Below are 12,890 nucleotides of genomic sequence, written 5' to 3'. Positions count from 1 at the left end.
AAATTCCGTATTATTTAAATGGAGTTGTATAATTTTTTTTAAAAGCTGTAAGTGAGCAGTTTCATAACTCTTCTGTAGACACGCAAGAATTTTTTATTAAGAACAGGCTCTAAAACTGAAGCTGAAGTCACCTGCTTTGGAACCAACATGAAAAAATATTGGTTGGGTTTGGCCATGCTTTTTCTGCCTATACATTTAGGCCACTTTTAGACAGAATATTTATTCTGGTTTTTCTGAGGGGACCTGAATTACGTGTTTCTTAGACAAATTTAGAATAATTGCTCTTCCAGATGTTTGAAAACGAAACATCTGCTTACAAATATTTTCCCTCTGATTGCTCTATACACCAGGTACACCTTTTCACCCTCTATTATTGTTTCTTATGAAAAAGAACTTCACTGAAGAACAAAATTACAATTTCTATAGAGAGCTTTAAGAGCTAATGAAAAAACAGTCAGAAGCTTGTTTCTGAAAAGCAATAAAATTTTCTTTCTTGAAAAGAAAAATGTGTGCTGTTGGGATGGGGGGTACAGACAACTGGCAGGAAGACTGAAGTAGGGGAATGTGAAGGGAAAATAGGCAGAGAAAGGGCGGAGTAGAGGGAGTGAGGGAGAGTCCCAAAATTAGTGGTTGTGAAGATAAGTTTACGTGTTCCAGAGATATGAAAAGAAATACAGAAGAGAGACGTAATGCTGCTGTAGACATTAAGAATGATACTAACTACAACCAACTACAGATATTCTGACACGTTTTAGCCTCTGGTGCTTGAAGCAGAGAGAGAGTTTAGAAAAATTATCTAGGGGGGATACCATGAAAATTTTGAAACAGCTTACCCACATTTCCTGTTTATATTTTTGAAGTTGACAGTAAGAACAAATATGAATCAGAGATCCTTAAAATCAGATATTTTGAGCTTTGAACAAGTTTCAAGAGCTTCATGTCTCTTCTGCTTCACAGATAGTATTGGACAAAGAGGACATAAATATAATTTCTATAGTATTCATAAGAGTCAAGTTTTATCTGGAACTTAGCCACTGTGGTACATACACTTTACTCAAAATTTCAACTATACATGTTGGGTGTTGAAGTTATGCTAATTCCATTTCTGCATCTCTGCTACTGAAAGAAACCTATTGGTGTAGATGTATATCTTGAGTGTCCATCCACTGGAGATCGTAATTCAAAGACTGAAGCTGACTTTTACTCAAACCAAATCATATGTGGCATAAGAGCAACAATAAGATAGAGTGATCGTCAAGATAGTTTTTCCCTCACTACTCTAAGTAGCCACCTTAGTGATCCAAGCGATATATTGGATGCCAACCATGAATCCAAGAGAGGAAAAGGAAACAGGGTCTTGCCTGAAGTAAAGCTGTGCTGATGGGTCTTAAGATAACCAGTCATGACTATCTTCTTCAATACTGAGCATAACATAAACTGGAAACATTTTTAATCTTTGAGGTATTGTTCCCCCCACAATAGACATAAAACTCTAATACACCAGTATAAATCACTAGGGAAATATTTTTCTGGTATTCAACTTTTGCAAATTAACATCCAAGATAGCTGTTATTGGAATTACTGGAATTCGATCTTTCTTATGAGATAATATAGGTCAGCATAGTAGATTTTTTATGTCCACATTTGACCTAAACCTTTTCTGATGACACAAATATACAATGGTAGGAGGAAGAAAGTGCCTCAAAGGTTAGACTCATGTACAGTTTTGTTTCTTCCTTTACTTTCCTTAAGTATTACTGGGTCAAATTTCACAGTCTTTAAAAGTTTTTCTAGGGCAAACCTGTCTTGCAAGCAAACAAATGAAAATAATCAACAACATCCACAAAATTGTAAGTTTTGAGAAACTTCCCAAGACTTTATTATCTTGACTCAGGCACTGTCCCTGTGGTAGAAAAATGAAAGAGAAGAAAGAATAATGTTAGCTTTCATTTCGTTATCTTATTATCATACTCAGCCCTTCTTTCTTGCATTTTCTCTTCTCTTTGCGTTCTGAGGTAAGTCTCCTATTAGCCATCCTAAAGAACAGCATGCTTTAGAGGAAGTACCCCAAGCTAACAGTTAGTGAGTGGAAGTCCCAGGGAGGAAACAGGAATCCAGGTTCTGTTAATGACCAAAAGCCAATTGGGATAAGCAACTTAACCCCTCTATTTCTTAGTTTCTTTGAAAAATGTGTTCGTTATTCCTATTTATCCTACAGAGTTGTTTCCAGGATAGAATATGATAGGTGAAAGAGTCTTAAAAATGGGAACAAAATATACTACATAATTATTTGGTCTTAACGTATTTTGTATTTTGAAACTAATCTAGAAGCAAAAATAGTATTCAGAAACCTTTGAATCAAAAGAGTGTTGGTTATATTTTTGAACATCAGTGATTTAGGAAAGTGCCTCATCTTCAAACAGTACAACATTGATACCATTGCTACAAAGATATTAATACAGTAGGACTCAAGATAAATATATGGCTTCACATTTAATGAGAAGGTGAAGGTCATGCTCTTATGCTTTCAAGTCAGTTCTGAACGAGGTTACCTTTAAAGCTGTTTAAGCTTAAGATTTTCATTTCTAATAGAAGAAACAAACTGAGGAAACATTGTGCTCATAACATTTCTGGAAGCCTTTCAGAGGAAGCAGCTGTGGTTTCTTCAGACTCCCAAGTCTATTATGCAGGTTAGCAGTATATTTTATAATGAGTTCTAGACCACCTGCCTTTCTGAGGAAATTAATATTGAGTCAGATTTTGTCTTTTTTGTCCTCAGTGGCTATGTATAACGTTTTCCTATTCGATGAATTTGGGCACCCCATAAAAAAAAAGTTCACTCAATGTTGTTCAGCTATAGATGATTATTTTTAAGACATTGTCTAAATGTGTTTTCAACAAATTCTTGGCAAGTTTTGAGACTGAAACATATTACTTCCTTAGTAAAACAGCAGATAATGTACATACAGTTTTACTTTTAAGGTTATGAATACCTATAATAAATACAACAGTATTTTAAATGAATTTGACTATAGCCTGACTATACTAAAGACATTGGAATTTCAAAATTTTGTTTTAATTATTTTTCTTCTTCTTACCCCTACAGGAGTTTCAGGGGGGAATCAATGGATTCAGGAAGCAGTAGGAGTGTGGAGAATACAGTAAATAGGGTCTATCCTGGTCAACTCGTTCCAAAGATGAACACAAGCAAGAAAATGTCCACCCTGGCAAACCCACCCAGCATCCTGGAAATGCCACGAGAGATTAAGAAAAGCTGTAGAGATAGACAAGTAGAAATCACAATTGAAAGAATAAAAATGGCAAAGAGCATCAAAGAAAAACAAAGCAATGATTTAGAGAAAGTGGCCTTTAAAAGGAAGGCAGATGGTGAAGAAAAGCCAGCTGGAAAGAAAGAGGCAAAGATGATAGAACTTGACAGTCCGTTGATCACCCTGCCCCTGCCTCATATCCCCTTAAAGAATATCATGGATGTGGAGGTGAAGTTGGTCTACGTCGATGAAGAGGACGTGAGCTATGAGTTTGTAAAGTCCTTCATGCCCACTGGGATTTGGCCAATATACCGAGCTGCTGAAATAGTTTACCCTTTGCGTGTGCTGAATTTCAGCATTCCGCCTCAGATTGACAAATGGCTTCAGGTAGCCTTAAAGGATGCCAGCTCTTGCTACAGACAGAAGAAATACGCCGTGGCGGCAGGACAGTTCAGAACAGCACTGGAGGTATGGGATTAAAGAAAATGTAGATTGGTGACAGGAAGCTGTGAAAGGGAGAGCTGTAATTACATTAGCAGCTCTGATCATTCTGTAATGAACAGTGATCATGGGATGAAAATACCAAATGATATCGGGGCTATGCAGGTCCCAGTTTACATAAATAGGATGTGCCTGCAAATTAATATGCCTGTGTGCACTTGACATACAGAAATCACCCCCAAAAGCATATCTCATGCTTTTTCTTTAACAAACTCAGCAGTGAATGGTCATATATTAAATGCAGTTGGTTTTGTAATTTAGATGTACACCTATAAAAGCCAAAAAGTTTTAGTACAGGGGTGGTGAGCAGAATATAGATTCTCAAGAAATAGGCAGTTAATGAGTATACAAAGGGTCCCCTTTTGACATGTAGTCTTCATGATTAAACATAACCATCTTTACTCTTTAGCATGTGCTGATAATTTATGCATAATACTGATTAAAAGCAAAATAACACCATTCTACCTTGCCATCAAACTTCACTTTCCTTCCCATTCTACTAAGCCTTATGAATAATTATTTTTCTCTCTGGAAGCAGGTAAGTTGGTCAATATCTCGGCATAAAGAAACAGCCCATGAGCTAAAATAAATGTGAGACTCACCAATAAAACACAAAAAAAGGTAGTGGGAAAAATTGCACCATCTCATGACTCACTGAATTTATAAAACGACCAGAGTGTATAACCAGACGCCCCACTGGCTTGGCAATATTGGTGACTGAGTATTTCATTAATTACAAAAAAAAAGGTTTTTTCAATGCATTTTATATAGGCCTAGAGGCCACTGGAGATACAAGAGCTGAGTTAAGACATGGTGCCTTTCCTCTAAAAGTCCAGTAAGGTAGATAAACCAGTGAACAGAAATAGAGACGGCATAAAGGAGTGATTGATCCACCATGGGACATGGGGCATGGGCAGTGTGAGAGGTCTGTGATGGAGATTTAAAGAGTAAAGTATTATCTCCACTGTTACTTGCCAGTTAAAATGACTACATCTACAATGAATTATTAATACACAATATGAGACTAAGGTGCCCCTGAATATTTAAAAAGAAACTCTAAGCACAAAAATAGGAGGCCCAAAGAGACTTGAAGTGATGAGGTAGCACACAGTAGATGCATCTATGAATATTTCTGCCTTTATAAAGTCTCATTCACACAAAGGGAAAAGTGATGCACTATGTAAACTTCTGAACTATATAAAAACTGACCCCCCAAATTAAGTTATCCACCAACCACTGAGAATCCCCTGCTGTTCTGTGAGCTAAAGACTAGAAAGAAGCTTCTGACTGAGGAAAGGAAGCTAAGTAAAGACTCCTGGAAGAACTGTGGGCACTTCTGTTAGGGCTATTTTCAGCTGAAAGTTTTTTGGGGGAGTGGGGGGCAGGGTTAAAGGTGTAATTTTATAGGTAAATAAAAAGAAACATTTTGACAATGGAAAGAAAAGGCATAAAATAAGACAGAACATAAAATTCAAATTAAGTCTAGGTAGAAGCAAAAGATATCTGCATTCACTGGAAGAAAATATCCACTTTTTTCCATAAAAATCACTGTTCAAAATTGTAAAATTTGAATCAGATTTTAATGACCCCAAGGTGTGTAACTGTACAGGAAGATGCTTGTGTTCTGACTCCACTGTGCACATTCTCTCTCTCTCTCTTCCCCTCTTCTCTCTCTCTCTCTCTCTCTCTTTCACTTTCTTCCTCTTCTCCCCCTCACTCAAAGGTTTTCTGGAAAGAGTTGGATGCTGACACTAATTACTGGTAATTAACAAAGGTAATTATTTTGAGACCAAAACTTAGCTTAGACATCTGGCCTAGCTTTTGTCTAATTATCTTGGGAGTTAACTTTTGAAATCTTACCTAGAATGTCTCTTAATAAACCAGAGTTACTGGGAATATAAAAGATTTTTAACCTCTTTAACTCTTTCCTCTCCTGAATTTAATTTCTCTTAAATTTAACTTCCTCAGTACGGAGTGTTCTCGGGCATTATTTAATGTCTCTCTTGCTTTTCCTTAGGTCCTAACATGACTTTGAGTAAGATAGGGTGGCTGACAGAGACCACGGCATAATGATAAAGATCACACATAAGAGACAGATGCATCAATATTTCAGTGTGTGGAGTTAGGATCAAATTTTGGGTGCAAGTGACAGAAACCCAAAATAACTGTGTCTAAAGCAAGAGAGGTTTTTCTTCCCCACATAAATGTTAGGCAACCAAGCGCTGGTATGGGGTATGGGGCGATCATCAGGGTGCCAGATGCTATTTTGTCCCTCAGGATGTGGCTTGTACTTCATGATCCAAAATGGCAGCTCCTGCTGGTGTCATCACATACACCTTCTGGCCATCCAGGAGGGGCAAGAGGAAGGGAAGAGGCACACTGCGTCCTGCCAAGCACACTTTATGGAAGTATCAACACCGTTTCTAGTCTTCTTTTTTCTTTTTTTTTCATTAACCCAAATTTAGTTATGTGGCTGCACAAACCTACAAGTGAGACTGGAAAATATGGTCTTTATTCCCAATGGCCCTAACATTCAGGGGTGCTATTACTGAGGAAGAAGGGGAGAATAGATATGGATACTGAAGGATAACAAGCAGCTTTCCCATGGAGGGCTTATTACTTGGGAGGCACTGAGAGGCATACAAAATGCTCGTCCACTGGGTGGTACAAAGTCAGCTGTACAAGTCGACAGCAGACTGACTGTGGTTAAAGGTAAGATGATGGAAAAGAAATAGAAAGTAAAAACTGGGGGAAAACCCTGGAAATTTGTGAATATTATTAACTGATACTATAACTTCCAATTTCTCTAATAAACCCATTAGAAATATTCTGCTTATATGTTAGTTTCCCTGTGTTCTTAACAAAATATTAAATTCTTTTGTTTTTATAAAATAGTCACTAACTAGAGAGATAAATGTATGACTTAAAAAAAACTTATTGAAGTGTAGTTGATTTACAGTGTTAGTTTCAGGTGTACAGCAAAGTGATTCAGTTATACATATACATGCATATATATTTTTCTTTTCAGATTCTTTTCCATTACATGTTATTGCAAGAAACTGAATATAGTTCCCTGTGCTATACAGTACGTCCTTGTGATTTATCATTTTTACATATAGTAATACATGTCTGTTAATCCCCAACCCCTAATTTATCTCTCCCCACAATTTCCCCTTTGGTAACCATAGTTTGTTTTCTATGTCCATTAGTCTAGTTTTAGTTTGTAAATAGAACTTGTATCTTTTTATTTTTAGATTCCACATATAAGTGATACCATATGATATTTTTCTTTCTCTAGTATTTTATAATGAACAAGATAAAAATGGTATGCAATGATTCAGAAGATAACAATTTAGCTTCCAAAAAGCAGTCAACTTTAATCTCTTAGGATTTCAGAACACAGGTGTTTATTTAAATGTGATTCATGAAATAACTTTTTTTTCTATGCCTTCTTTTTACTATATAAAGTTGAACCAGTTAGGTAGGTAAGATTAGCCCTTAGCTCTGTAACCAATTCATCAATCTTTGTTAAAATCAGTTATCATTTGCTCTTCTGTTTGAAATCACAGCAGAAGTCACACCAGAGGGCAAAAGGTATAAACTGAAGATAAAAACACAACTCTATATTAAATCACATTTTTATGCCTAGGTGTTATTACCTGCAACTTTTAAAGAATAAGTATATAAATTCACCCTCTAGTAAAAATAGTAGGGATTCTATTAAAATGAAGAAATATAAGACACTATCCTCATGTAGTTGCATTTGCATTTTAAGCAATACACACATTTTCAACAAATTGCTTAGCTGTCAATAAAAATTATGAAGAGATTAATTAATAAACATTCTAGCTGCACTGTTCATGGGGAAAAGAATAATTATTGATAAAGTAAAGACCTATAGGAAAACTTAAGGTCTGGAAATATACTGATCATATTTTTCTTGTCATTTATAAACATTCAAAGAAATTATTAAAGGTTCTCAAAAGTTTGCAGCATGCAATCTAAACCGTACCATTATTTCAACCTTACTCTTAAGATCTCAGTAATTGAGAAACTTTCACTTTTTGAATTAGAATAGATCTACAATGAGGTATCACCTCACACCAGTCAGAATGGCCATCATTCAAAAGTCCATGAATGATAAATGCTGGAGAGGGTGTGGAGAAAAGGGAACCCTCCTACACTGCTGGTGGGAATGTAGTTTGGTGCAGCCATTATGGAAAACAGTATGGAGATTCCTCAAAAAACTAAAAACAGACTTACCATATGATCCAGCAATCCCACTTCTGGGTATATATCCAGAGGGAACTCTAATTTGAAAAGATACATGTGCCCCAATGTTCATAGCAGCACTATTTAGAATAGCCAAGACATGGAAACAACCTAAATGTCCATCGACAGATGACTGGACAAAGAAGTTGTGCTATATTTATACAATGGAATACTACTCAGCCATAAAAATAATAAAATAATGCCACTTGTAGCAACATGGATGGACCTAGAGGTGGTCATTCTAAGTGAAGTAAGCCAGAAAGGGAAAGAAAAACACCATATGATATCACTTATTTGTGGAATCTAAAAAAAAAAGAAAAAGAAAAAGAAAAAAAAGGGCATTATGAACTCATCTACAAAACAGAAACTGACTCGCAGACATAGTAAACAATCTATGGTTACCAGGGAAAGGGGGTGGGACGGGATAAATTTGGGAATTTGAGATTTACTAAAAACAGATTTTAAAAAAAAGTTTCTTCTGTATAGTGGAGGGAACTACACTCAATATCTTGTAATAACCTTTAATGAAAAAGAATATGAAAATGAATATGTGTATGTATATGCGTAACTGGGACATTGTGCTGTACACCAGAAATTGACACATTGTAACTGACTATACTTCAATTAAAAAAAGAATAGATCTATACATGCCTTTCAAGATTCGTAGCTTCAAGCAATCCCACTGAACCACTCAAAGAAGACAGAACACAGCTTAACCCTCACCAAACAGAATTTAAAATTCTTCCTACTTCATCACATAGGAACTCCTTGAGGTGCTAATCTTTTTTTTAATATCTTGATGCTATAGTCACTGATCTGTGAAGTTAGACTAATAACTCACATTTATGGAGCTCTTTCTATGTCCAGTACTGTATTTTACATTCTGGGAATATTTACATTCCATTTTCCATTTTTTTCTAACAACAAACATATGAGATGTGACTGTGACTGTTCTTTTGTTGCTAATAAGTAAACTAAGGGAGATATAGGTTAAATAACTTGCTCAAGGGTCAACAGTTAAAAGTGGTAGAGCCAAGAGATAGACCAGGGTGGTCCGGTTCAGAGCTCACCACCTTAACCACTACGTCTTTACTACTCAAAATATGAGTTTGTTGGAAATACAGAACTTTGAGCTGTGCCAGACCTGCAGAATCAGGATCTGCATGTTAACATCCCAAGGTGTCCTTGTCCGCGTTGCTGTTTGAGGAACTTTTACACTGTGTGAGATGCTGACGTTGAACAAAGTTGCCCTTCAATTAAAACTTTGCAGTTTGATTCCCAATTTAAAATGCTCTATGCCCCTCACTAATTTCATAGGAAAGAATTTCTTTTTAAGCATTTTTTTCTATAAAAATATAGTTCAGAACTTTGGGATTTCAAGGGTAATAAAATTAAAAAAAATTGGAGAAGGGAGAAAATTGATTTTATATTTTTTATTGTGCAAGAACATTACAAAAATTACCATCTATTTCATCATTATTTCATAAAAATATGGAGCAGTTTAACATTGAAAAGATAGAAAGAAAATAGGGCATACTCTCAGAATGAAGTTTTTTTTAAAAAAAGATTATAATTCAACTTTATGAAAAGTTGACTAAATTGTCTTTTTTTGTATTGCCCCTTGGATCGGTAAAACATTGGCCTGAGAACCAGCTTTTGGGAATCACTGTTCTAGAACACATTCTCTTTATGGTAAACACTAGGTATCCAGGACAATTGAACCCGCACCAGGGCCTTCTTATGAGATTACTTCCAGTGTAATGGAATTTGGTATGAGGCAGGTCCATTTTGGAACCCATCCAAGGGGGTTTATTTAATGAAGTAGCAAAGATATCTCATTATAGGGCAGCCTCACCTATAATTGCTCTGCTGAGAATAATTCTGTAACCAATCTCTAGGGCATGAAAATGTGGACATCCCAGAAAGCTTAATGTAAATGGATTCAAACACAGATAGTTCCTAGTCCAACGTAATCAGGAAATCAAGTTGACCAAATTCGCTGAGTGCCTGAGGGAACCTCACATAACTGTGGATTTGCACAGGGATTCAGTGTGCATTTCTTAAACTCCTGCTGAGGTCCAGGCCCTTTTATTGAAATAATCATCATAATAATCCTCAAAAACAGATATTATCATCCCCATTTCACAGATTAAAAAAAAACAAACTGATGTTCTATGAAGTTAAAAAGCTTACTTAAAGTGAACCAGCTAGTTTGTGGCATGGCTGAGATCGAATTCAGGTGCCCTGATTTCACGTCAAGAATGATTTACACTCTAGCTTTTCATATTTCAATGTGTATAAAAGTTGTGTAGGAGCACTGTTAAAAATGCAGATTCTGATGCTTCAGGTCCCTGATGCAGCACCCAGATAGAGGCCTCATTTCAGATAAGCTCCCCAGTGATGCCCATGCTGCTGTCAGGGACCACTCTGAGTAGCAAGGATTTATGCCATACCAGTGGTAGGTTTGTGAACGCCTGCCCCATTGCCTATCTGGCAAGTTAGCAATAAGCACGTTCATGTGTCTGGTTCACGTAGCCCTAGGTGGCCACGTGGGTCCAAAGCTGTGATGGACAGAGCACCAAATCTGGAGTCAGATTATCTGTGTTTGACACTGCTTCTGATAGCTAATTGCTGTGTGACTTTGAGCAACTTTCTGAATGTCTTAGAGCATTGTTAAGCAGGAATGATAAGAAATAATACTCAACTACAAGGTGCTTTCGTGGAGACTCACTTGTTAGAAAACATGATGAATTTTAAATCCATGTACAGGGTGTCACTGTATTTCTGAAGTTTCTCATTTCCTTGTACACTATGTGTTTAACTTAAAACTTTAGCACCCCAAAGGATTTTGCCCAATTCAGTAGCTTATCATCATTGTTTTAATCCATATCTCTTTTTCCTTTAATTAACATTAAAAACATACATAGTATTATTTTAATGACATATGAAATGAAACCAAAGCAAGAGACCAAAATAATTCATTGCTTTTTACTCTATTCCCTCTTTCAGAAGCAGTGATCTAAATTAAACACAATTTTGAACTATTAACTACTTCTGACAAAAAAAAAAATACAAGCTTTCACTTGAATACACAAGCTGTTATGCTAGAAATAGTTCATTTTTTCTTAGTAGTCACATATAATTTGACTGTTGAACTCTGTATGGTCAGAATTAAATATTTCAGTTTTTACCTTGATTGTTGCCATCTTTGTCCCATTCAGGGACACCATAGCTAGTAAGTACTTAATGATAAAAAATATTTTTTAAATGCTATTAAATTTACATAACAGGAAAATACAAAGCAAATACCTCCCTTAATCTCAAAATAAAACAATAAAATTAGATATAGTCCTATAATTAAGCACTAGTTAAATAAGACCAATCTCCGGAAGAGCAGAATTTGCCATTGTAAGAAAAAAATACGTTAATACCACTAACATTCACTGGCTCTTTCAGTGGAGGGGATACAAATATACATAAAACTCAGTCCCTGCCAGCAAGAAGTCAGAGATTAGAGACAAAGAATAGGCTCCCACTACCTGCATTCCAGGATTTTATTTGCATTTTCAAGTTATGTACTTTTTCTATTTTTAGTTTAGTGTGTTGTTATTATTTATATCTTTAAAGGTTTTTCCTGAAATGTGTCCTTCAAGTGGACATTTAGAAGGAAGGACTTCCTACATACCTTGATGTAGTTTAATTAATTCCAGTGGTCATCAACTTGACCTCAGTGGAATCAAAAATATCAATAGGAGATTTAAGCTACACAAAGGAGAGGTGATGTGTGGTTAAAGGAAGACAATATTTTTCAGGCTGAGTATTATTAGTGTGTATGATCATGTATGACCGAAGCATTGTGCTGTACACCACAGATTGACACAACATTGTAAACTGACTATACTCCAATAAATAAATAAATAAATAAATAAATAAATAAATAAATAAATAAATAAATAAATAAATAAATAAATAAATAAATATATATAAAGAAAAAAGAGAGAGATAGGGAATGGGAAGAATGTCCAAGGCGACTCCTCTGTTTGGTGGCTTCCTGTTCCTATGGAGGCTATTACCCAAACGGCCCTGGCTCCACGCCCCCCACCCCTGCCCCCAGCACACCCACCCTCCCACTCATCTGACTCTGGCTAAGCTCCCCTCCCTTTCCTGCACAAGAGCTGCCACTGACACAACAAGGAAAGGAGCAACAATTCTTACTCACATGCAGCACCCATAGCCCATAAAGTGAGAGAGCTTGCGGGCAGGGAGATGGGGAGAATCAAAAGGAGGGAAAGAGTAGACAATGGGGCAGGTGAGGGTTGCAAGACAGGCACTGGCTATCGCAGAGAGAACCACATTTCCCCATAGTGTGAGAGTGTGGAGGGTGGGGAGAGGTGACTAGGAGAATTTTCAATAAGCAAGACTGTAGTATAACTTGTATCATGTTACAAATGAAATAGAGTCACATTTCATCTAAAAATATTATGAACCTTGTAGGTTCTTGACATAATTACAATCACCCAGGGGAGCTATTAAATATATCCAGATGCCGAAATCCACCCTTAGAGAGTCTGATACCATTCTCTGGGGTTCAGGCAACGACCATGCCTGGGGCACTGGTGTTTTTTAGATTCCCAGGTCATTTTATTGAACAGCTAATAGTTGAGAACCACTAGCATAATAGATGTTCATCACTTCCTTCTCCTTTAAAATCACCTACAATAGGTGTTACCCCATGTGTGCTTATTTAAAGGGAATTAAGAAAAGCAAGATCTAAACATTTTAAAGCATCAAGAAAAATGTGAATGTCATTGTCATGAAAATGTACACTTAAAATAATCTCAAATTCAC

The 12,890-nt window shown here is 36.3% G+C and overlaps 1 protein-coding gene across 1 annotated transcript in view; it reads left to right on the top strand.

Annotated features, from left to right (window-relative positions):
- The first annotated feature begins 3,091 nt into the window (after positions 1 to 3,091).
- The window catches only part of SPATA16 (spermatogenesis associated 16), a 181,081-nt gene continuing 171,282 nt past the window's right edge, over positions 3,092 to 12,890 (top strand). The window contains exon 1 of the mRNA XM_010976277.2: positions 3,092 to 3,737. Coding sequence (XP_010974579.2) covers positions 3,126 to 3,737 — 612 coding nt within the window. The 5' untranslated portion in view covers positions 3,092 to 3,125. The remainder of the gene's footprint in view (positions 3,738 to 12,890) is intronic.

This window comes from Camelus dromedarius, chromosome 2, assembly GCF_036321535.1.
Source record: "Camelus dromedarius isolate mCamDro1 chromosome 2, mCamDro1.pat, whole genome shotgun sequence".
Lineage (NCBI taxonomy): Eukaryota > Metazoa > Chordata > Mammalia > Artiodactyla > Camelidae > Camelus > Camelus dromedarius.
Note: the sequence above shows the minus strand (reverse complement) of the source record. Positions and strands in the feature narration are given on the sequence as shown.